This window comes from Loxodonta africana, chromosome 4, assembly GCF_030014295.1.
Source record: "Loxodonta africana isolate mLoxAfr1 chromosome 4, mLoxAfr1.hap2, whole genome shotgun sequence".
In the NCBI taxonomy this organism is placed as follows: domain Eukaryota; kingdom Metazoa; phylum Chordata; class Mammalia; order Proboscidea; family Elephantidae; genus Loxodonta; species Loxodonta africana.
The window spans coordinates 159,965,016-159,991,843 of NC_087345.1; the positions used below are offsets into that span (position 1 = coordinate 159,965,016).

General features: G+C 36.1%; 1 protein-coding gene across 1 annotated transcript in view; it reads left to right on the forward strand.

Annotated features, from left to right (window-relative positions):
* The window catches only part of MALRD1 (MAM and LDL receptor class A domain containing 1), a 956,759-nt gene that overhangs the window by 140,369 nt on the left and 789,562 nt on the right, over positions 1-26,828 (forward strand). The window contains exons 13-14 of the mRNA XM_064284901.1: positions 4,544-4,717; positions 14,565-14,685. Coding sequence (XP_064140971.1) covers positions 4,544-4,717; positions 14,565-14,685 — 295 coding nt within the window. The remainder of the gene's footprint in view (positions 1-4,543; positions 4,718-14,564; positions 14,686-26,828) is intronic.

Below are 26,828 nucleotides of genomic sequence, written 5' to 3' on the forward strand. Positions count from 1 at the left end.
TCATTTTTAGGGCTGCAATTAAATACAGGGAGATTGGTAATATGAAGCTTTTGCTTCCATTGTAATTCATAAAATTCTTTTAAAAGTCAAGAAGGAAATCAGGACAAAGATAGTTGAAGCCAGAGGTGGGTTTGTTCCTAAAATAAAATTGATTAGGGCCAGGCTACAAATTTGAATCTTAAGTTTCCAGCATTCAAGGCAGAGAGGAAAATGTGAGTCATTATATGGTTCCAATTCAAAAAGTAAAAAAACAAAAGAACCGAAATGGCTCCTCAGAGATTTCTCAGTACTTACAGTGATAACAATGTAAACCTGCTTTTTCTGATTCAGTACACATTTATTGCTTGCCAGTCAGTGCTGATCACAGCCCTCAATGCTGGGAATATAATAGGAACAACCTAAACACATGCCTGTCTTAATTAAATGTAGAGTTCAGTGAGGGATGCTGACAGCAATTCGGTGGTAAGTGCTACAAGGGGTGGGTAGAGTATAAGAACATGTACACAGCGTACACTCTACAATTCCTCAAAGAGTTTTGAAAGGCCATGTCTGACAGTATTCCCTAAAGTAGGGTAATAAACTCATGTCAAGAGCAAATTACCCCAAAAAGAAAAAAAAAACCATTGCTGTTGAGTTGATTCCGACTCATAAAGATCCTATATGACAGAATAGAACTCCCCCTTAGGGTTTCCAAGGAGTGGCTGGTGGCTTAGAACTGCTGACCTTTCGGTTAGCAGCTGAGCTCTTAACCACTGCACCACCAGGGCTCCTTGTTCCTGATAGTTTTGTTTGATCAAGGAGAGCTGTAAGAGTATCTGGGGGGTTCTAGAGGAAGCAATAACTTATGGGGAAAAGGTTGAGCAACCACTCCAATTGTATATGATTGAAACACATGCAGATTAATCATTTCAGTGAGAAAAACATTTTATTAAAGATTCTAAACTGCTACATGGTGTGTTCAGTAAAGAATATTCAGGCAAAAGTAAAATTATGGCTAGGAGCCATAAAAATTAGTATGATAATGGTGAGGTATCTGCCTGTGTGTGTTATGAATGATCCCCATTCCCAACATGGACTTATTCCCAGCTGAACTTGGAGGAGCTATAGATATTGTTTAACTTGTTTTCTTCTTTTATGAAAATATTATTTTACTATTCTTATAATTCTAGCTAATCTTCTTCTTCTAGATCATGAAGTTGTAGCAGGTGTAACAAATACCAGACTGAGGAAAATATAGAGGGTCTGATGTGAAGCAGAGAAAGAAGAGGTAGCTGAGGTTTCAGAATACAACTGAAAAAGGACATGAAGGTCTGACCAAGGAGCTCTAAGATAAACAATTTGAAAAAAGACCATAGGAAAGCTGAGGAAAGTAGCAGAAAATTTGCAAAGTAGAGTTCCAGCTGGAGAGAGATCAAAACCAAATAAAAAAGAAAAGAGAGAAATCAGGAAATACCATTTTAGATTTTTAAATAAAGACCTGTGATGTCCTTCATAGAATTAAATATCAGAGAGCCAAGTTACTGCTTTGTAGTGGTAGTCACTCCCCTAGAGAGCACCGCAGGCATGCTGGGAAACCAAAGAGCAAACCGTGCAGCTAGAATCCTCACACTCTCTCTCTAGCCTGGCTATTTACCTAAGCTCAGTGACTGGTATGAGTCACCCTAATAAGCTTCTTTTCTAGTAAAATGAGTGATTCAATATTTTTTTTTTAAAAAATACAAGTAATATGAAATCAGAGAATCCCACTAAAAAGAATAAAATGAGCTTCAGTTTTTCTCTCCAACTTGCAATTAATGGGACTGCTTTATTGGAAGCTTTTTAAGCCACATGAGATTCCCTTGAATATGATAATTCAGGGTCTCAGATAGTTACACTATATATATTACATGCCTTAGTGAAAACCCAAGAGAAAGAAAACCAGATCTCTTATATTGACATTTTATTTAACTGCTGTTTAGTGAATCAGGCCTGAATCAATAGAACACATTCCTTTAAAATGGTAAAAAGTGATAGATTTGAATGGTCTGCGCAATTTTAATTGACATGCTTTGCAGCTCTGTTTAATGGCGCTTTCTGTGATGATAGATACGTTCTTCTCCTGTGTTCAGTATGTAGCCACTAGCTACCTGTGTCTATTGAGGGCTCAAAAGGTGGTGCATGTGACTGAAAAACTCCATTTTTCATTTTGCTTCATTTTAATTAATTTAGATTTAAATAGCCACATCACATTTTCTGACACAGAATCAGTTCCGTGTGTACGTGTGTGGACACTCACTTAGGCACAGCTCCTAATACTCCATTCATTCCTTCCTTCATTTTTTTCAATACATATTAACGGAAGACCTAGTAATTACAAGTTGCTTTAATAGGCCCTGTGAGAAATTGAGAATATACAGCATGCGTTCTGATTTTGAGTTTATGACTTTGTGTTCTACTATGTGTATATCAGACTGTGGGCCATAGAATTCGTACCCTTGACAAATGCCTATTTGAAATCATAGCCATATGAGTAACTTTTGTTCAATGATTTCACCCTTAACTATTAAATTTGAAAGGACTCTGGGAAGTGCCTTGGTCTATAATAAGCTAAAGAATTCTCCTTAAGTCTTGAAAATACAAACTCGTTTAAAGTAGTAAATTAAAGCTCTAAGCCCTTATCTTACTGAATATGGATCCCACTGGTATTTAGTCTTAATACACTATTAAAATAACTTAGCATGGGTGGTGGAGTTAATGGCAGTTTGACAGTTTAAAACTCTGATGGGGCATGCACAGCTCTTGTACAACTAGATTTAAAGCTCTGTTTTGAGTATTTACAAGCTTAGAACATGGTGAAATTTACAGCAGGGATCTAAGATTTTTTTGAAGTTGGGGAGCATGAATTCTTTTCTTTGGAATGTAGTTAAACACTTCCATTGGACTTTAAATTTCTAGCATATCTGCTCAGGCTGGAGTTTAGGTGAGCATGGTAATAAAATCTAAAATGAAATGGCCAATCAGAAATTTTTTTTTTTTGGATCAGGTTGTGGTAATTAAGTCAACATTGAAAAAAAATGTACCAAATTGGAACATAGAGTGTTTGATGTTTTGAGCTGAACATTTTTTTTTTTTTTTGAAGAGCATCTTTTAAAAATTTTTGCCAACTTTTATCTCCACTGAAATTTTGGGCCCCGACAGTGAAATTAAATGGGTAGCCTATAAAATACCCAGTGCCGTGGAGTCGATTCCGACTCATAGCAACTGTACAGGACAGAGTACAACTGCCCTATAGAGTTCCTGAGGGGTGCCTGGTGGATTCAAAGTGCCGACCCTTTGGTTAGCCACCATAGCACTTAACCACTAAAAAAAAAAAAAAAAAAATTTTTTTTTTTTTTTTTAATATCTGTTCATGTAACAGGTGATGAAGGGGGAAGAAAGAATTAAAAAATGTAGTGAGAAACTGAAAAGGAGTCACTTTGAATCCAAAAAGAAAGATTCCATTTATGAAGGTCCTCATTTCTGAATGGTATTTTTCCTTTTGAATGTGCAGCATTGGGACTCTTTGTGTGATGAGAGGATGAAATAAAGAAGTTTGACTGCAGTGTGTCTAATGGCTTCTAAAGAGTACTTGTTCATATATTTTATAGAGTGAATCACCCAACCATTGAGAGAGTTAATTTTTGCCTTGCCCAGTACCCGGTGCTTATTAAGCACTCAGGAAATATTGATTGAATAAGTGACAGTACTGAATTCCCCGTTATAGATACTGCTAATTTTTTCTTTTTTATCGGTACCAGAAAAATCCTCTCACTATATCTTTCCCCTATATTTTCTTGACTACATAGTAAAGCCGTCAGGTCTTTAGATGATGTCTCCATTGATAGTGAACAGTAAACAAAATGATGAAGATTGCCTAATTTTACAAAGAATCCTCTTGCTTGAATTAAAGTTTTTCTTGTTTGAATTAATTTATTAATGAACAGTAGCATATGAGCTTTCAAGTTCTTTGCTAATGTCAGAACAGTGAAGGAATTAACAAAATGTATTAAGTTACCATTTTCTTTTACTTGAGGAAATAATTTTCAGGAAAACATTTTCTTGGTTTGGTGTTTGGAACATAAAGGAGAATGGGTAGAAATATCTGACATTGGAACTTGGGATCAGAAAGTGGACCTCCTCAGGTTTGTAAGAAACACACAGACGTACATATACACGGAACTGACTCTGTGTCAGGAAATGTGCAAGGACCCATGACTGTGAGGACAAACACGTGTCCTTCGAACTTGCCTTGGTAATATGCTCATGTCCCATTTATTTAGATGTCTCTATGGCACATTTTAAACTTACTAGTTTCTGTTGCTGCCTTGAGCCTTTTTGTTAGGGGTGAATATAAAAACTGGCAGAAGAAGTACCTAGTATTTTCTAGGGTTGTGCACTTGGAGGAAAGGAAAACTGAGAAGATTATATTTAACATCAAAGTAGCTGGGTATATTTTAAATTATAGAATAACTGCTAGAGACAGGAAAATGGAATATTTGTGTCATTCGGATGCATTTTTCATCAGGTGTGGTTTTGGTATTACTTGTCTCAGCATTCATGTCTCTCAGTTTTTACAAGAACATCACTGGATGGCAAGCTGCATAAGCAATGTGATCTAATTGGATTCTCCAAATCACAGTGGAGCCAAGCAAAAATCGATCTCGATGTACAGGCTGGGGAATCTACTCTGCCTTTCCAGGTAAGCACATAAGAAATTAACGCAGTTCAGACGAAGAACCTTATCTGATGCTAATTCTTTCAGACAGTGAAATAACACACGTACCCCAGGGGTTTTTTCATCATGAAGAAAGCAACCATATTCACGATCAGGGATGAAGAGAAAGGTTATTTTGACTAAGTGCTTACGACTTATGTTTGGAAGAACAAGAAAAGTGGAGGTAAGAATTTCATAAATAGGAAATGAGAGAGAAGGGTAATATAACAGGAATATTTTTTTTTCCCCCATATGAGGTAGTGAAAAATCTGACTTGGACTGCACTTACATTTTTAATCCTTCTGCCTCGTTTTCTCCTACTCATTAAGGCTGAGGATTTTATCAACCTTTTATGTTGATAAAAAATAAGAGGCAGCTGTAGCTTTCCAAATGGGTGTCCCTCTGGACATGGTTCACTTCTGGATGAGATTTGAAAGGCATATTTTTAGAAACTAGGTTTGATGGTGTAATATGGTGGAAAACACACTGGCCTCAGAGTCAGGGGTCCGAGTTCCAATCTCTGCTGGCTCACTGGTAAGTGACTGTGCAAATATTGCCTTTGAGCCTCACACCCCTAATCTGTGAAAACCATAGTGATGATAAATGCAGGTAATTCAGGGAAGCCTGGGTATTAAAGAGATTGTAGCTAAAATGGTGGCTAGAAACATGCACTCTAGAGCCTGGGCTTCAAAACGTAATGTGCAGTCATGGGGGGAGTTTGCGTAAGCCCTCTGTGCTTCTGTCTCTTTGTAAAACAAAGGAGAAGGGAGGATAATTGCTGGGGTGTTAGGGAGCCCTGATAAATCACACACCCACCTTCTGTGGGTGGGCCTAATTGATAAATAGAGAAGTCAAACAGAGCAAACTGTTTTGTAGAAGGTGTCTTTGGGATCTACAGCCATATATTTAAAATATACTTTCTCCGGGTTTATTTATCCAGAGATTTACCCAGAGAAAACCTGACTTTGGTGGAGAAATACAGGACACACTCACTGGGGAGGCTTTACCATTTGGCCAGAGATAAGATCAGAATGCATGCCTCCTGCAGATTTGCTAGTTCTCAAAAGTGAGGGGTTGAGAGGGAGAAGAGGTTGAGTATGCCTAGTTTATTCTTTCAAAGTCACCAATCAGATAAACCCTCCTCTTCCATGAGAAAGAGTAAGGGGTAACTAACAGCAGTGCCACTGTGGGGCAGTTCCTCCCCATGTGAAAGCATGAGGAATAGGGGATAACTAACAACTCCTATTATTGTTAACTCCTTTACAGAGTGGTTTGTGAGGATTAAATGTATTTACACATGAAAGCGCATAGAAAAGAATGTAGCGTAGAATAAACACACGAAAGCTAATGTCATTGCTGTGGTTATTATTTGGATATTGACAACAGTAGACACTCAATGAATGTGAACATCCTTTTCTAATTTTAAAAGAGACCCTCTTAGGCTTTTTAACTCAGTGAAGGTCTCCAAACTCACCTGATTCTCAAGGATCTTTTATCATATTTCCAATTCTAGACCCATGTCTAATAAACAAAAACCTCACAAATCTAGTTGCTGTTTATTGGGAAGCATTTGACATAAAGGTCGGTCGTGGAACTGTTCCAGTGTCACTCTCCATTCAGTATGACAGGATAAACCAAAACAGAACAAACTGATCCCTTGTTCATGTATTTAAATTCTATATAAAATTGTTTTTATCAGGTTTACCTTTAGTTAAAATGAAACTTACCAATAAGATCTTTCAGTGTCTATTGTTAATGGACATATCAGGAAGAACACATAATGTCCTTTGTTAGAATTAGTTATTTGAGAGATATTAAGTTGAAGCACGTTCGCTAACCTGTCACTGTTATTGAAGAGTTTCATCGTAGTGTCATTTTTCTCCTTTATTTTTCTTTTGTTTGTTTTTGCTTTACAATGGAAATTGAGACTACTGCTAATTATCTGGGGGCATATCAACCAGATAGTTGATTGCCCAGAGGGCTGCTTGGGTTTTGTAATGTGGCAGCAACAGACATGTGGTGATTTCTGGCCCAGACTGCTCTGCTGCTCTCCCTTCTCTATCCCCCTCTGTGGCTCAGCATCAAGTGTTGGCTCTTTACTCCTCCCAGTTGGGGCTCCCAATCAACATCAGTCAGCCTCTGTTAATTATGAAATCCTTCTAGGCAGGTGCCTTATTTATCTAATGCTGCTGTAACAGAAAACCCACAAATAGATGGCTTTAAAGAACAGAAATGCATTTTCTCACAGTTCTGGAGGCCAAAAGTCCAAATCAGGGTCTAGGTTATGCTGATTCCTTCCTTGTCGGTAGCCCTGGGCTATCCTTGGTTCCTTGGTATTCCTTGACTTACAGATGCTCCTCACATGTTGTCTTCCCCAGCATGAATGTTTCTGTGTCTGTTCTGCTCTTTTTGTAACTCAGAAGTGATTAGGTTTAGGATCCACCTAATATTGGTATGACCTCAACTAATTGATTGAATTGTATTAATTATGGAGGGCAGTTACATTGTAATTTATATTAGATTGCATTATGGAACAGCAACTAGACTAGTGTTTGGCCAAACCACTGGGAACCATAGGCTAGCCAAGTGAACACATAAAATTAACCAGCACAGAAGGTAAAGGATTCCGGGTCCTTTCTGGGCCTTCACCAGTTGCTGTGGAGACAGTTCTAACTCATGGTGACTCCATGTGTGTCAGAGTAGAACTGTGCTCCATAGCATTTTCAGTGGCTGATTTTTGGAAGTTGGTTGCCAGGCCTTTCTTCCAAGGCACCTCTGGGTGGACTCGAACCTCCAACCTTTCAGTTAGTGCATTAATCATTTGCGCTACCAGGGACTGGTTAGCCATGTTTAATTCACCTCTGAGGAGTCTGTGCTTCCCTTTCCTTCTTCTTAATTCTCTTACTTGAAAGTTGGCTGTAGCACATGTTTGTTTTATAAACTACAAATAAATAAAAAGAACAATTCCCTCAAGTATCATCCTCGAGAAGACCTTTACAGGTCCACAATTTCTTCTCAGCAATTCAGAAAATTAAAATTTTGAAAGCAATACTTATTTTAGGGTCAAAACCTTACCTGATCTGATGTGATGTGAAGTCCTTCGGTAGTTCACTTAGTGAGGAGTTGTCTGGTAGAGTGCTGCTCCACATCCCTGATGGTGTTATTTATGCATTATGTTAACATTCTAGACTTCCAAATTTCAACAACCATCTGTCCCCAAGGGTTTTAGGCAAGGAATTGTGAACCTAGGTTAGCATTCTGTTGTAAATCAGTCTAGATCACACACACACATACACACACACACACAGAACACACGCACACACACAATTGCTTAATAAAATGATATTATACATTTATTATCAAGTATTTCAAAAATATAGGAAATATACCAAAAAAAAAAAAAAAACCCAAAACCATTGCCGTTGAGTCAATTCGGACTCATAGTGACCTTATAGGACAAAGTTGAACTGCCCCATATGGCTTCCAGGAAAACCTTTTGGTTAGCAGTCTAATGCTTAACCTTTTGATTAGCAGTAAAATTGTTAACCACTGTGCCACCAGAAGTAACTGTGAATGTTTTGTCATACTTACTTAGAAAGATGTAGCATTGTCTTCTTTGTACCCCTTCCCATCCATTTTTTGTTCTCTGTAGAAAAAAAAAAAATGCTAATACTATGTTGGTTTTAACCATATTTTTTCTGAGTATATTTTTAAAAGTATGAATATATGCATGAGGAATCTGGCTAAGTGTAGTTCTGATTCATTCTTTTATCACCATATATGTTACAAGTAGTCAATCTGCCTTTTAATTACTCAAATGTTTAAAGTTTATCTTCTTAGAAACAGGCTAGGATTTGGGCACCTCAAGTTTAGTATACTGGATCATTTATGGGCACCAACGGCAGTGGTTTAGCCATCGGTTCAGTGGACTAAACTCTGAACATACTCATACAGTGTAGTCCAAGCCAGTCTAAATATTGGGAGTGGAGAAAAGTGTTGAACTAGATGACCTCTGTGTTCCCTTTGAGCCTGGACATTCTGATTCTCTCCTCTTGATGTCAATTTTAGACATCACGACAGAGTACAATGAGTTTGCTTTGATCCCCTGATGTTTCCACAAAATCTCAGAATATACCTAGTTTCCTAGGAAATAAGTGTCTCTAGATAGGTAGAAAGTGATAGACTTGGTGTTTATTCTATCGAGAACAGCAAATTAAAACTTCAATATTCCTTCCATTTTCTGTGAGGTTTTATTGGAAGAGTATGAGTCATATACCAAAAAGCAAACCAAACCTGTTGCCATTATGTCGATTCTGACTCATAGCAACCCTACAGGATAGAGCAGAACTGTCCCTTAGGGGTTCCAAGGAGCGGCAGGTAGATTCAACCTGCCAACCTTTTGGTTAGCAGCTGAGCTCTTAACCACCGCACCACCAGGGCTTCCGACTCATATAGTTAATAGCATTCTTTTCAATGTGTTTTAATTTAGCCTGTTTATTTGATTTGTTAAAAATGTTTACCAAAATATGTTCATTTAATTTATAATTTCTCTCTTTCCTGATAGTTATTTTCAGTTTTAATATATAAAAGTGGCACTTCCTCTGAGTACTGTCCATTGATTCCCAGTTGATCTACTTTCTTTGAGCTTTCTCTTAAAATATAATTGTATTTAAGATTTCATCTTAAAATGACCCTTTTGGTAAATTTTCCTCAATGATTGATACCATGTTCACTCCGTATCAAAGTCAGTGGTGTAAATCAATAACAATTTCCTAACATTATTTGAAGATTAAATGAAGGGTAAGATTTATAATACAGAAGTAACAGCTGGGTTAGTCACTGTAAAGTTGCTATGTCCAAGGCCTTCTTAATCTAGGGCTTCATTAAATCTTGGTTCACCAGGCAGCCATGTTCTACAGCATCTTCTGTGGACCCATGATCTCTTTATTTTGTTATAGTGATACAGTGTAGCATAATCATGAATGGCTCAGATTACATGTTTTTCGTACTAAGTATGTGACCTTCAACCAATTATTTCACCTCTATAAGCTCCTATTTCCTCACCTGTAAAATGAGAATAGAAATAGCACAATGTTCACAGGGTTAAAACAAGTGAATGTGCCTGGCATCTAGTAAGTTCTCAGTAGAAACTTGCTGTTGCTTTTATTATTGATATCAGTGTGTTTCTTCAAAAAATTGTCTTCCAATTTTTCTCTGCTTCTCTTATTATATTCTAGGTTTCTGTATTTTTCTCTTAAATGTGTATTTTCATTTTATCTCTTACTATTTTTAAGAGATTTTTTTAGAGCACTTTTAGGTTTACATAAAAGTTGAGCAAAAAGTACAGACAACTCCTATGTAGCCCCTTTCCATACAGTTTCCCCTATTGTAAATATCTTGCTCTGACGTAATACACTTGCTGTGATTAATGAACCAATATTGATACATTATTATCAACTAAAGTCCACAGTTTACATTAAGATCACTCTTTGTGTCATATAGTTCTCTGGGCTGTGACAAATGCATAATGACGTGTGTCTGCCATTACAGTATCATAGAGAACACTTCCACTGCCTTAAAAGTCTCCTGTGTGCCAGTTATTCTTCCCACCCCCGTCCCCTCCTCCCCAAACTTCTAGATTGCAATATAGTTGGAATCATATAGTATAGAGAGTCTTTTCAGACTGGCATCTTTCACTTAGCAATATACATTTAAGATTCCTTCATGCCTTTCTGTAATTTGATAGCTTATTTTTTTAATCACTGAATAATATTTCATTATATCAATGTACCACAGTTTGTTTACCCATTTACTTATTGGAGGACATCTTGGCTGCTTCCAAATTTGGCAATTATGGATAAAGATGTTATAAACATGCCTGTGCAGGTTTCTTTTTGTGTGTGTGTACATAAGTTTTCAACTCATAGGAGCTTGATTGCTGCATCATATGATAAGATTGATGGCACTAATTTTTTTTTTTTTTATAAGAAGTGACAGATTGTCTTCCAAAGTGGCTTTACATTTGCACCAGCAATAAATCAGAGTTCCTGTTGCTCCACATTGTCACCAGAATTTGGTATTGTCAGTGTTTTGGATTTTAGTCCTTCAAATAGATGTGTAATAGTATCTCACTGTTTTTTTAATTTGCAATTCCCTAATGACATACAATATTCAGCATCTTTTGTCTCCTTGGGCAATCTGTGTTTCTTCTTAGTGAAGTTTCTGTTCAGATATTTTGACCGTATTTTAATTTCTTTTTTTCCTTATGGTTGCGTTTTAAGAGTTCTCTGTTTATTTTCAATATGTACCCTTTACCAGTTATATGCTTCACTCTCAGCCTGCAGCTTGTCTTTTCATTTTCTTAACAGTGTCTTTTGCAGAGCAGACCTTTTTAATTTCAGTGAAGTCTAACTTATCAATTTTTTTTTCTTTCATGGATTGTGCTTTTGGTATTATATCTAAAATGTCATTGCCAAACCCAGGGTCACTTAGATTTTCTTCCATGTCGTCCTCTAGAAGTTTTGTGTATTACATTTAGGTCTGTGATCTATTCTGAATTAATTTTGGGCAGAGGTGTAAGGTCTGTGTCTTGATAAATGTTTTTTTGTTTGTGGATGTTCAATTGTCCCAGCACCATTAATTTAAAAGACTTTCCTTTCTCCATTGAATGCCTTTGCTCCTTTGTCAAAGATCAGTTGATTTTACTTATTTGTTATTCTTTTTTAAAATAAGAAATCAAAGAAAAAAATTAAATATGCTAGCAGAATATTTCTCTGGAAAAGCTTCCCTTCGATTTGCATAGGTAAAAAGTAATCATTTCATCTTTTTAGAATTTATAAGATTTTGTCATTCTCAAAAGCAAAACCAAGAAATTATTTTGTTCACTCAGAAGTGGTAAAATATAACCTAAAGTAAATAAGACAAGGACCAGCCAGATCCTGAAAAAATAGATACAGAAAGGAAAGATATTTGCATTTGATTTAAAATATAAATTCTCATATTACCTTGGAAATCTTATGAGTTTCTGATCCATGGTTGAAGTATAGCTTTTGAACAACCCCTTTCTTACTTACTGATTATTAATTGATACTGTAGTTCCCAAAAAGAACTGCCTTTGATCACAACCCAAACCATCTGCTTGATTAAAACAAGCAATGGATGTAGGAATAGCCAAGATGATTTCAGAATGATTAGATGAAAATTATTTACAGGTACAAGATATATATTTATATATACATATACACACACACATATATTTAAGAGGAAGTGACCTTTTTTTTAAATTAATGGTAGAATTATAATCTTTCATTATATGGTCCTGAATTTAATTACATAAAAGTAAGGAAGCAGAGGTATAGATTGCCTAATATCATTTTTATTTGGTTTTGAAAGTTGTTTTTATGCCTGTATTTTAATACAAATATCTAAAAAAGTCTGGTGATTCCGTTTGGGCAAAGTCATATACTCGTATCTTAAGGGCTCTGTCTCATAGATTCACTTCAACTCATGCCAGGGCCCAGTCAATCAGTTCAAAGGATAAGAGTATGTGCCTCTCTGGGGCCTCAAGAAATGTCCTAAATGTTCTGTCTTTTCTCCAGTTTTTCCTTGAGTACCACAGGCCATCAAATGTAAAAACAAATCAAAAGTAGTACTCAACAAATGCTTATTTAATCAGTCTGAAGAATTTTGTGTCAGTATTTTAATTGACTTCAATGCTAAATATACTACAATAATGAATGGAAGGGAAATTATTTTAAAGCTGTCTAAAAATAGTATATTTCTAAATTACCATGCTTGTATAAATTTAATCAAAATTCTGCTTTATAACCTGTGTAGATTTGTTTCAGTCTGTAGTATAAAGGCCAAGTTTCTTAGCTGGCCAAAACTCAACAGACACCAGCTCTAATCAGCATTTTTTTAATTATTAAAATTATACGCATTTCATTATATAATATGAAAAATTGCACACAAAGCAATAGTTTTTCTTGACCACCCTAACCTCTCATTACAATCTTTATCTTGAGGTAACTATTGATACTAGTTCATTTTACTTCCAGTCTATTTTATAATTATTTAATATGTATGTATGCTCCACAGAAAAAAAAAATCTAGAAATCTAGATGATTGTGTTTTATAGTATGATGTTACTTAGAAGGTAATATATATCATACTATAAATTTTCTTCCATAATTTAATTTTTTACTTAAAGACAAGCAACATTTTTTCATATTAACATATAAAGATAGACATTATTTTTAACTCTTGCATAGTATTCTGTAGCCTATATGGCCATTTATTTATTGAACACTTAAGTGGTTCCACTAATTTGCTAACATAACTAGCATTGATTGTCAACATTCCTGCAGAGTAAACACTGAGACATGGGTTAAATTTGTAGATCATGCCATTTTTCTTTTAAATAGGTTCCATCAAGTTGCTCTCCAGTGTGGCTGCAGCAATTCACACAATTGGTCTTTTCATGTATTATTCCATTAATGTGTTGTTCACTTAAAATACTATACTGTTACTAGGCCCACCTCAAGTTTTTTTGATACAGCATTTACTTTCACGTCTCTATGCTTTTGCTTGGACTGTTACCTCAATTTCTTAAAGTAACTAAATCTTACAGTAATTATAACTAAGATTTAATACTACCTCACCACCAGTATTTTCCCAAATCCTCAAATAGCACTCCTGGCAAAAAAATAATAAGGAAGGTTTTCTTTTCTTTTTTTTTTTTTATGTCTTTCTAGTACTCTATATGGAACCCTGGTGGTACAGTGGTTAAGAACTCGGCTGCTAACCAAAAAGCGTCGACAGTTCAAATCCACCAACCGTTCCTTGGAAACCCTACAGGGCAGTTCTACTCTGTCCTATCGCGTCACTATGAGTCAGAATAGACTCCATAGCAGAGGGCTTAAGTACTGTATACATCTTTTCCATAGCACTTATGTACTTTAGTTATAATGTGTCATAATGACAAAATTATAAGATCCTTGAAGTTAGAGATCCTCCGTAATAAAATGAAGATTTATCTAGTAACTGGGTTGTGGACTGGTTGGTCCTGCTATATGTCCTTAAGGCTCCAGACATAATTTCTTTCTTTCCTCCCTTCCTCCCTCCCTCCATTCCTTCCTCCCTTTCTTCCTCCTTCCCTCCCTCCCTCCCTCCCTCCCTCCCTGCCTTCCTTCTTTCCTTCCTTTTTAAGATTATGGAATAACAACATAATAATGTGAGTGATTAACAAGAAAGAAAACAACTTATATCAGTCATTATTCAGAACGTTAGAATAAATTAAACTTAAATAGATGACTTAGAGGGCTTTAGCATATGCACATTATGAACCACTGAGTGTCGTTATTGATTGTGCTTTTACCTCCCTAAGTATGTTTCTGTGTATGTATGCATAATATATGTATTTCAATATTCTCGTATGGAAATGAATTGTTGCTGCCAGAAGACCCTCTACAAATGAATTCGTATCTCAATTAAATTGAGTTGTAAACCACACAGATGATTACCCTAAAGAGCTCAATTTAAATGCATATGACTCTTAATGGCTCCAGTGGGAAGGCAGCCCTTCAGTGGTGATGAATGTTACAACTTTTAATTGAAACAAGGTTATCTAAGATATCAAGGTTAGGTAAGTTGCTGTCAAAGCGGTTACAAATTTATACATTTATAATTTGAATGTTCTGGTCAAAACAATTTTCTAAAATTAGATTGGTAGCTAGGACAGATGCAAATGAATTTCTTTAAACAAAGAAGTGTAATTGTAAGACATTTACTTTTATGGAAACCTTTTTATAATTTTATCTTTCTGTAACTATAGTTAATTTTCGAAGCTACTGTTTTATCATCAAATGCTACAGTTGCTCTCGATGACATCGGTATTTCCCAAGAATGTGAAATTTCAATTAAGTCACTTCCAGATACCAGCATACAAAATGAAGGTAAGTTTTCTTATGAATGTTGTAATTTTAAACATCACAACTGTTAGTTCTTCTCGATAAAAAATACAAAACATACTAGGGTCCCTCTGGAATATAGCTCGTTAATGCCTAACTCCAGGATGTAGATTTTATCACATGTTCTTGAAACCTAAAGCATTTTTTTATAGGTAAAAAATATTATGTATCATGGTCTATGTCTTAGACCTCTCCTTCAATAATATGGAGGAGAGTCTGTCTACCTCTGTGACCAAAATAGTCACCTTCAATTTTTTTAATCATACCCAAAACCACCCAGTGCCCTCGGAATTAAATATATATATATATAATTATTGTACACATTTTTAAAACTCTATAAAAACTCAATTCTCTATTAATTTAATATGGTACTTCAAATGAACATGTAATAAAATTCATGCTTCAGAATAACCCAGGAGTTCAAAAAAATAATTAAGTTTGAGAAGGTGACTAAATCCAGTCAAAAATTTAAAACTTGATTCTAAAACTTTATGTTTACATTTAATACATAATTATTTTAGTCACATGGAGTGTGGCTAATTCTCTGACAAAAAAGGAGACAGAAAGATAGTTATAAAAAATAGTTCCCAAATAGTGGAATGGGTGTTTTGGCAATCTAACCATTTATAGGTTCTGCAGGCACACTGAAGCCATGTGCATCATGCCTGCATTTATTTGTCATTTTAACGCTAATTGGTGTTTCTCTCTGACCATCCCTACCCCAGGTCACAATTAATAAATGATCAATATTAAAAATGTTGCCTGAAAGCCGTTACACTGCATTTTCTTACTCCCTATTTAAAAAAAATGAAAATATTTACACGTGGAAATGAGGTAAATCGTATACTCTGAAGTCATGTTTCCTTATTAAGCGACACATATAGTGAGTGGAAAGTGGCATCTTTATAATAACCAACACATTTATCAAAGATGATATGGAGGGAAGCATTCTGGATTGAGAACTGTGTTAAAAACTTTTAATTAAACATGCTTTATTAAAGACATCGTTCTTTTATGAGAGTATATAGCTATGTGCCTATTTCATATTGTGTTAGTGTATATTTATTTTATTTGGAATGTGTGCCCTGCATTTATAATAACCTTTTCTAAGGTGTCTGTGGAAACCCTGGTAGCATCGTGGTTAAGAGCTAAGGCTGCTAACCAAAAGGTCGGCAGTTTGAATCCACCAGGCACTTCCTTGGAAACTGTATGGGGTAGTTCTACTCTATCCTATAGGGTCGCTATGAGTCGGAATCAGCTCGATGGCAACGGGTTTGGTTTGGTTTTAGTTTAAGGTGTGTGTGTGTGTGTGTGTGTGTGTATGTGGTTATGATGGATGCCGAGGAGTGAAAAGCAGCAGGTTAAATGATTTATGAGTTTTTAAGGGTTAACCACCCTTACCTTATTTCTGATATTAAACATTTTTTTCTTCTAATCAAATACTGCATCACCAGAATTAGAAGAGTAGAAGACATTGAAGAGAATGTAATTGGAGGCAAAAGTGTGGTTAAAGGCTTTAAATTATCACTAAAATTAACCTTAGAAATCTCTGGGAAGTACTTGAGCTCACTTATGGAGAATTCTTTTCATAAATTAACTTAAAACTCACTTATGGATACTTCATCTGATCACCTGTTCAGTAAGTTGGAGCTTAATTTTAATGAGGGCAAAGCTATGTATGTTATTCTTGGAAAGGCCCATGGCTTTATATGAAGGAAAGAAAAACAACTTTCTTAGTGTGTTTGCAAATTTGTCTGATAGGCAATTATAGGGTATTCTTTATGGAATTTATTATCTTTTTTTTTTTTTTTTACTGGGCTTAAGTTTAGGAAGGGACACTGACTGAGAGGAAGGTTATGATATGTGATGTGATGTCAGTAATTTATATTATATTTGTTCGGCAGAATGGCAAGAGATTTTCGCAGGCCTTATGCTTGAATTAAGGTCCCTGGGTGGCACAAATGGTTTGCACTTGACTACTAACCTGAAGGTTGGTGGGTGGAAGCCCCCTGGTAATGTTATGGAAGAAAGCCTTGGCAGTCTGCTTCTGTAAAGATTATAGCCCAGAAAACCCCATGAAACAGTTTCACTCTGTAACGCATAGGGTCACAACGAGTTGGAGTTGACTTGACACCAACAGGACTGTTAAATTAAAGCCATTGAAGAATTCGTTGACATTCACATGGCTGCAACACCCCAGAACACTAGTCTTATGTTTACTTTTGAAGGAAATACATAAGATGAAAACAGCAGGTTTTAACCTGCTAGGGCCTTTGATCAAGCTCTTATTCTCAACATCAGCATATTAAAAACCTAGTATTCATGAAACAATTATGCATTCTATTTATTTTTTTGAAGAGGAAGAGAATGTTTTATCACCTTGGTCTCTTAATTTTAAAGCTGGATTTGTACCATGTGAAGATACAGACAGTATTTCATCCAGCAAAGTCTGTGATTTTATACCTGACTACCCCAACAGAGCAAATGAAGCCAGGTGTGGTGAGTGAACATACTGACTCATACTGCTAAGATTTATGTGTACGTGTTTACCCTTTTTTGTAATGTAAAGTGCATACAACTCAAGTGAGTGTTGTTTAATATAGACAATCAGAATTGAGACCTTTCCACAATTGAAAGGACTTGCAGTTTAAAGAAAACCAGCTTAACTTTATACCACTGATCAATGGATGAAGACACCTCTTTAGCTTTCAGTTTTGCTGTGTTAGAATTTGAGATAAATGCCAGATAGAACTCAAAAGAGAAGAATAAGAATTTATTATACATGTTCTCTCGTGCTTTTGATTTCACAAGAATATTATGTGTTGTCATTCTAAATAATTGCCATGCCACTAGGATGTATGGCAGAGGACTGTATAATACTTAAGTATGTTCTTCTTTCAAACTACAGTACACCAATGAATAATTGGTCACAAAACTGTAGATCATGGATAATTATATTTGTTCTTTAGTCTTTGAGAGCCTCCTTTCAGTTTCTCCTTTTGAAGATGAAATATCTCTTTTCCAAAGTATGCATACTGAATTATATCTCTATGATTTTAAAGTTATCTTAGTATTTCTGGAAAATTAATAAAGAAAAGAAAGGAAGGGGTGTCAGTGGATAAAGCTTTGCAAGAGAGTTTAATGAACTGTACTGTTGAAGATAATGAAGAAGGATAAGAGAGAAGGTTACAGGAGTATCCCATTTTCTTGAAAACCCATACCTGAAGTGAAACCCAAGATTGTTTACAGTCAAGACAATGGAGGAACATGAACATATTCATGAGTTGTGATGGAACACCAAATTGGAAGACTCTGTTAGCAATCCATGCAGGGCATGAATTAGAATGATGAGAAAAATCAGGGGCATGAGTTCTGATAAATTTGCAAAGTAACCATGCTATGACTCACCAAAAATATTTATTGAGCATCTACTCTATACCAAGGGCTTCAATAAAGAGTAAAGTAAGATCCTTTCTCTCAGTAAATTTTGTCTGTTAGATAAGATATACTTTAGTAGCCTTGTATTATAATTAATGCTATAACAGAGGTATCAACAAAGCACAGTCATAATTCTAGGGAATTGGAGAAGATATTCCACAGAAGGTAGATAATTACTAAGCAGGAATTGCTTAAAGAATTTTTCTTTCCTTTTTTTTTTTGCTCAATTAGAAGAGTATCTATTGAAAGTTCTGCTAGGGATTAACAGTTCTGTCTCTGATATGCATTAAGACTGTTACCGAATGTATATTTGGTTTAAGAGTTTTATATGTATAAACTCTTTTAGCCATCAGAACAATACAAGAATAGGCACCACCATTACTCTCATTTTAAAGACTTTCTTATCAATCAGTTAGTGTCCATCCATTTAGGAGATAGAAACAACCCCACTAGTATTTAGAACAAAAAAAAAAAATTAATGTAAAGAAGTATTAATTAGTAAAAAGTGGTTAACTACATCAAGAGGTAAAAGAAAACAATAAAGAAGAAGGAATAGCAAATGTGGGGAGCAGCTACTATCTCTATGGCTGAGGCAGAGGACCTAGAAGGAACAAACATGGGTGAACTCATTCTCCCCAACATCCCAATCCTGAGATTCTGACCTTATAGGAAGGGCTGTGAATGTGACCCATTGGATAGTGGGTAAGTATACTGAGGTGCCATGGGCCACATTTAGTCAATGGCTGGTGGGCCATCACTGGTGAGGAAGAAGTCATCCACCAGAGTTCCTACAAAACTGCCTGGGGGGTGGTTGTAATTGAGTCTCCCTCACTGGCAGTTATGCCACAGGAATAAAAAATAAAAGCACACTGGAACCAGAAAGAAAAGCTCCTTCCTTTGCTCTGCTTTGCAGTATCTCTCCTGTGCTCTCTACTGACAAAGCCTGACATTGTACTAACTATTCCAGGAGAAACGTTTACAGGGTCGAGCTCCGGTATCTCAATGCAGGACAAAGAAGGGTGGATTTGGAGCTGAGGCACAATAAATGTATAACTGGCATGCTTGCCTAATGTTACACAGACAATAATTGATGGAATCCCATTTTAAACCCAAGCAGTCTGCTTCAGAATCCATGCTCTTAACCATGCATTATACAGCCTTTCTACCATTTCGAGGCCATTATTAAATTGAGAATTATATTTGTAAGCCACTGTAAAGAGTTACCCTCAAAATCAGTTTGATCAATAGGAAGTTTGAAGCCAGTGATGAAGAAAGATTTTACTTCTGGAGAATTTATGCTGTTGGGCCACTGGGATGACAGATGGTGACTTAGTAAATCTGTCTAGAAATTTAGAATATTAATGTCATACTAAAAATAAGAATACTTCATCTTTTTCCTACAGTAATTATTTATTTCTTTAATCACAAGCAAGCCCAAACCCGCTGCTGTTGCATTGATTCCAACTTTTAGCGACATTTCATAAATTTGAAATGTATTGAATTGCCTTTAGTTCTTACACTGTGTTTCAGGGATTTAAAAGATAATTTAATAGACATGAAAAAAAGGTGGAAGGTGACTATTTGGACAGTGGACACATGAGTACTGTAAAATGAGATAAAAAAAATTAACAACTGCACTCCAGATTTCTAGTTTTTATTTTCATTTCTTTGCCTGTTTTTGTTTGTTTTGGCACAGCTAATTTTATACTGTGACTTTGTTTATTCATGGAAATGATCATTCTTCATCTCATTGTTTTAAATCCTTGCATTAAAGATTCTGGCAATGAGTTGAGGTGAGGTAAAGGTGCAGTGAAGAATTTAGAGGAGTAGGAGTCTTTTGTTTTCTTTGGAGCAAAAAAGGAGAAGAAAGCAAGTGGGTCTCAGGCTGACTCTAACATTGAATTAACTATCATATCAATTTTCCCACAGAGAACTTAATTGCTAGAAAAACAAATAAACAAACAAGGGTTTCCTGTAAGTAGAAAAAGACAATACCACCCTCAGGATTTCTATTCATGAATTAATTCCTCTTCATTGCTGTTCTAGAATTTTCTAGATTTTCGACCACAGTGTGCAATGCAGTTTTTTCTGACTTTGCTACTTTCATAACCATCTCGAACACAATTTGATTCCTTTTTCTTTTAGATGAAGCTGGTAATATCCTACCCTAGAAGAGGTATTAAACTTTCTCAGAATTCTGTTTTCAGTGCCTCTGGAATATTTTAAAACTTTTCAGAAAAATGCCAAATATAAGTTTTAACCAAATTTGATTAAAGAGAGAAAAAGAGTTATGAGGTTTTTTTGTTTGTGTTTTAATTATTGGGATGTGTAGAGGTTATGAAATTTTACAGACTTTTTGTAACTTTGGACTTGAACTTCTCTATTTTCATTTGTATTATAATATAAAACTACAGTTATCTGAATTGCAGCCTGGTTGGGCCAGCTTTCAAGGCAGCTTTCTTCCTCTTCTTTTTTTTTTTTCTTTTGGCCAGTTAAAGACCACACACATACATATATGCACACACATACACCAACTATAATGTTAAATTAAGTTTTTCCAATATTTACTGATGGGAACTGGAGAATTGGACTGAAGTATCTACATAGCAGGGGCAGATACAGCATATTTCAGTAATACTTCCATTAGCCTTCAGAGGTGGTAAGGGGGTGGGTGGTAGAGTGAAGGATTAAGTTACTTTTGATTTTGTCTGGGTATGGTAGAATTGCAACTCATCAGAAAGGTTCATGCCAGAGTGTTTTTAATACCTGGGTTTATGTTTCCACTTAAGAAGAATTTAGACAAATAATCTGTATGTTTCCATTTAAGGGGATTTTCAAAATTACCTGATTATTTTAACTCTTAAGCTAAACTTGGCATCAGTAGGGCATTCCTAAAGGATTTGGGGGTGGAGTAGGGTAAAGAGCAGAGTCAGTGTTCTTGTGTGTTCAAACAATTTGAGTTCTGAGAAGCCCATTTCCCACAAAGAGGTTATTAGTACCCATTGCTCTGAAGTCAACTCACGGCTACCCTTGCGTGTCAGAGTAGAACTGTGCTCCATAGGGCTTCGAGTGGCTGATTTTTGTGAAGCAAATCTCCAGGCCTTCATTCCATGGACTTGAACTTCCAACCTTTCCGTTAGCAGCTGAGCACGTTAACCATTTGGACCACCCCGGGACGTATATGCCCGTCAAAATGCCACTGTCATCATTTCGAGGACATCTCTTTCTTAGATCAAAAATATTATTTTCAATTATTTCTTTAGGATAAATTCTAAAAAGGCAATTTTGGTTTAATTAGTTACTTGAAAAAAAAAAAAAAAAACCAGTGCCGTCGAGTCGATTGCGACTCATAGCGACCCTATAGGACAGAGTAGAACTGCCCCATAGAGTTTCCAAGGAGCACCTGGCGGATTCGAACCGCCGACCCTTTGTTTAGCAGCCGTAGCACTTAACCACTACGCCACCAGGGTTTCCAATTAGTTACTTAATGACCCCTAATGCATTGTGCCTAATTGTTTTCTAACCCTCATCCCCCTCCTCCAAAAAAAAAAAGAAGACATTGCTGTTGAGTAGAACTGCCCCATAGGGTTTCCAAGGAGCAGCTGGTGGATTCAAACTACCAGCCATTTGGTTAACAGCCGAGCTGTTAACCACTGCACCACCAGGGCTCCTTGTAACGGGTTATGTTAATAAACAGTCATACCAGCAAAATAAGAGGGTTCCAGTTCCACCGTGCTTACAATCTGTTTTGAAATCTGCTTTCACTTTTCATGGTCAAGAACATACTACTCATATATTTCTGTTTTTGTGAACAAATATTTAGTTTCCTCTAAGACTAAAGGACATATTACTTTACACAGTACTTGCTCTAGTTCTAGAAAGTAACCGATACACTGAAAAGTGAAGATTCCATGTGTTAGCAATATCAGTGATACATTTTCTCATGTCCACATTGTATGAACAGAACATATACAAACTATTTTGTTCTGATCTATACCGTGTTATGTAGGGGAGAAAGCCAAAATTTACTTAAGCCACTCTGTAAGTTATAAAAATATTCTAATATTTCCGAACATTTCTGAGCCCCATAATTTATTTCTGTCTGAAAAACTGCTTAGTCTGAAATGCATGTGCTTTAAAAAAAAAGTCTCAACAATTTTCGGTTTTCTACTTTGCCGTCTTCTCATGAGAAAAGCCACATAAGTCTCTACTTAGTATTTGAATCCAGTAAGGCCTGAGCTAAGGCAGGTTGAGCAGTACAGGAAAAAGGAATGACTTATCATTTTTATGATTTATTTATTCAAATTTAGATGTTAGGTCTGTATTTTCCCCATAATATTATATCTACTAAATTTAGAAATGTATGCATTAAACACTGGCATGTCCACAGCTGAGCTGTAGAATAGCGCCTGAGAGATTTTATGTGTTGATGTTTTGGAAGCTGTATCTATGTATATTTCATTATTCATTACCCACCAAAACTAATTGTTTTATTCTGCATTGAGACTGATCAAATTTTCTTTTATCCTGTAAGTGCGCTGGGAAAAAGCTTGAGTTTCCCATAGCTATGTTTCTTCTGCTCTATAATTATTAAGAATGTGTGTGTGTGTATGTATGTGTGTGTGAGAGATAGCCTAATTAGAGCCCCATGTTTTCTTTTTTTCCCACATATTTTCTGAAAAATGTTTTTCAAAGGTCTTTTTGGTTCAGTTGGAGCTATTTAAACTTAATTATGAAACTAAAGCCTTTCTATAATGTACCTACAGTCAAATTACTTTCTATTGTAATAAAAGATGAAGGAATAAGCTGTTCTTTGTTTTCTGTCTTATAGACCTGAATACAAGAAAAAGAAGTGTCTCAAAATAAACCTAAGTTTGCTACTAATTATTGAGCATCTTCCTTTTTTATTAACTACATATTGGTAAACAAGTCCTTGGAGAAAACAAAAAGCTAAATAGCTATTTTTTGTTAGTAACAGAATTCTCATTCTTATTGTCTTTTTATTGTCCTCAAGTTTAAAATATGGATGCTGTTTTTCAGTCAAAAATATACCATACCCCTAGACACAGGTAATTGTAAAAGACTCTAATGGGAAGCTGTTTCTGGCAAAAGCTCATTGTTTCTGGGACATAAAACCAAGAAGAAGAAAGAGTCCATTAATTCTCATTTATAGAAGCCATTGATCACTGAGGAAAAAAAAAATTCTGTAGACAAGGAAAATCTAGTAAATAACCCATGATACTTTGTTCAATCTTTACTAAGATAATTATGTTGTTAAGTTAGGGAAAATCAGGAGAGTGGAAAGAGTAGGCGATTTTTCTTTCTCAGTTGAAAATTCTGTTGAGACAAAATCTGGGTATTTTAATAAAAAAAGTCTTTGTAAGATTATTTAAGATTAAATTTTAAGAAACTATAATATTAACCGTGTCTATGGAGAAAGTGAATTATTCCCTATGTCATTACTTTTAGCTCATTTTGAATTTTATTTTTTAGCAAGGTCGCTGCGCTTCTTTACTCTTAAAATTATAAATTAGGAACGTGAGTGGCGTTTTTGGCTTATAAGCCCAGACTTCCTTTCTTTTCTTCCACATATACCACTCTTGTACATTTTGCTTCTGTTTTCAGGTTAGCAATGTGTGTGGTGAGAGGTATAAAAACCAAAAACCCACTACCATTGAGTCAATTCCAATTCATAGTGACCCCATAGGGTTTCCAAGGCTGTAAATCTCTGTGGAAACAGACTGTCACATCTTTCTCCCATAGAACTGCTGGTGGATTTGAACTTTTGACTTTTCGAGTAGCAGTCAATCGCTTTAGTCACTGCACCACTAAGGCTTCTTATGATGAGAGGTATATTAAAAACAAACAAACAAACAAAAAAAAAACCCATTGCCATGGAGTTGATTCTGACTCATAGTGATCCTAAAGGACATAGTAGAACTGCTCCATAGGACTTCCAAGGACTTCCACCTGGTGGATTTGAACTGCTGACCTTTTGGTTAGCAGCTGTAGCTCTTGACCACTACGCGACCTGGATTTCCTTCCCTATTCAGCACTCAGTTTTTTTTAGCAATTATGTCTTCCTGCCTTACAAAACTTCACCACTGTAGGTAGTGAAATTTACACTTTGTACCAACGTTGACATACACCCCTATCTCTTCGGGGATAGAAATTTTAAGAGACCTAATAGATCACTCGATGGCAGTGGTGAATAGATCACATAATAATAATAATATAAATACTATCATACAAAGTATTTACTTCATACCTGATGCTGTTTGAAGTGTATTTATGTGCGTTAGCTAATTTAGAACTGAGAAAAATGATGCAGAAAGAGGGTGAAACAGCTTAGGGAAGATGTAGGAGTGGAAGTAGATCTTCTAGGGTGCCCATGACAGAATACAAGATTCATTTCATTCTGTCTGCTAAGTCTTTTGGGGTGATTCATTTTGGAATGTTCTCAAATAATGTAAACCTCTCCCCACCCACAGGCATTTAAAAGAAATGCTTTAAAATAGGTTGTCGTAAAATTGTCATGAAAGGAGAGACTGGAAGGGCTGACTCATTAGGGGGAGAGCAAGTGGGAGTAAGGAATAAGATGTATATAAACTTATATGTGACAGACTGACTTGATTTGTAAACGTTCACTTGAAGCTCAATAAAAGTTAATAAAAAAAAAAAAAAGTAGGTTGTCGTTAGAAGCTGTCAAGTCGGTTCTGATTCATAGAGACTCTATAGGACAGAGTAGAACTACCCCATAGAGTTTCCAAGGAGCTGCTGGGGGATTGAATTGCTGACCTTTTGGTTAGCAGCTGAGCTTTTAACCACTATGCCATCAGGGCTCCTAAAATAGGCTAAAAAGCTTCTTAAATTCTAGTGACTCTATATTTCAGGAGTGATTGAATGTTCTCATCATTTTTCTGCATTTGTGTGGTTGATACAGAAAGGAGCTTGCTCTTAGAGAAAAATAATCTAAATACATGTGGGTAAAAAGGTCTTGAATCATCTATTGCCAATCAAAATTTAGTTAATTTAAAAAAACAAAGAAAAATCTAAACCCTGCTTAAAAAAAACTGTGTGGAGAATGCAAATATGCTTGCTTTCTTGGCACTGCCATGGAATGGAGTAATCACAATTTAGGTGAGAAGATAGGAAAGATAAATAAAAATATAACAGAAACATTTTTTTTTCTCCATTGGGAAAAAGGAGGGCTAGGATAGACATGGACAAGGCCCTGAAATAAACAGAAATGAGAGCAGGAAGAAGGTTTAATGAAAAGACTGGGAATAAAGTCATTTCTTGACTTCAACTGACAGATTCATAAAGCACAGAGCTTCTGGTTAGAAGCAATGTTTGGAGTTGCAGAATTAGATTGCTGATAAAAGTATGACCGAGGTAAATTGACTAGAAAAGTTTTCACCTTGGTTGTGAATTTTGTAAGTGGAGTAAAACAATGGATACTTTGAGAGTATACTGAGGGACAGAGTAATAATAGGAAGCAGATTTTGTACAACACTTACTGTCTTCAGAATGGGTTTATCCATTCAATAAATATTTATCAAGCACTATACTTGATTATGGGACCTTGGTGGTGCAGTAGTTCAGTGTTTGGCTGCTAACCAAAAAATTGGAGTTTGAATCTACCAGCTGTTCCTTGAAAACCCTATGGGGCAGTTCTACTCTGTCCTGTAGGGTCGCTGTGAGTCAGAATTGACTTGATGGCAATAGGTTTGGTTGGTTAATCTAGTATGACCTCACCTTAACTTGATTACATCTGCCAAAACTTTATTTCCAAATAACTTCACATGCACAGCTACTGATGGTAGGACTTGAACATATCTTTCTGGGGGATGCAATTCAACCCACTACAGTAAAGAAATAAGCTCTGAGGATATCTCAGGAAAAAGTGTTCCACGCAGAAAGAAGGAACTAAGGGATTGAGGCAAGAGAGTACCTGGTGTGTTGAGGAATAGCAAGAGGACCAGTATGACTGAAAGAGGGTGATTAGAGGAAAAATAGGAGATGATATCAGAGAATAAAGTATGTGGGAGGACAGCCCATCTAGGGCAGTGGTTCTCAATATTGGGTGGATATGGGTGTGTTAATTTTGACCCAAAGGAGTCTGTGGATATCTTGGATGTACTGTCAAGTACGACACAAGAATGTGAGATTCACACAGGAATGCCAGAAAACAAGTAGAATTTATTACTCACAGGTTTCAAAGAGGAAATCATAGCATGCCTCAGTTCAGGGCCACATAGGGGGTTGCATCCAGGGACAAGTAAACAATAAGCTGGGATTGTAGGAGAGGGCAAGCAGTGTGGGACCTTTGAACTAGCACGCAGTGAAATCTTATTGCTTTTGCCCTTAAAGCTCTCTAGGGCATTAGGGCAAGAAAAAAGGTGAAATTCTTAACACAGGTACCTGTGGAACATGGCTGGGCAGAACAAGGGGTAATCACAACTGTGGAGAGAGAGGGTACAAAATAATAACAATGTTCTTATCATAGGAAACACTATGGGAATGGCTGGGAGGTCCACTTAGAGATCACAACTGTTGAGAGATTGTGTGATAAAACAGGAACTGCTATGTCAGAAACTGGGTGAAAGGGCAACTAGTAGGACTGAACGGATGCCAAGTCAGCAAATTGGCATTATGACAATGAGTAACACTGGAGAACAGGCTCAATT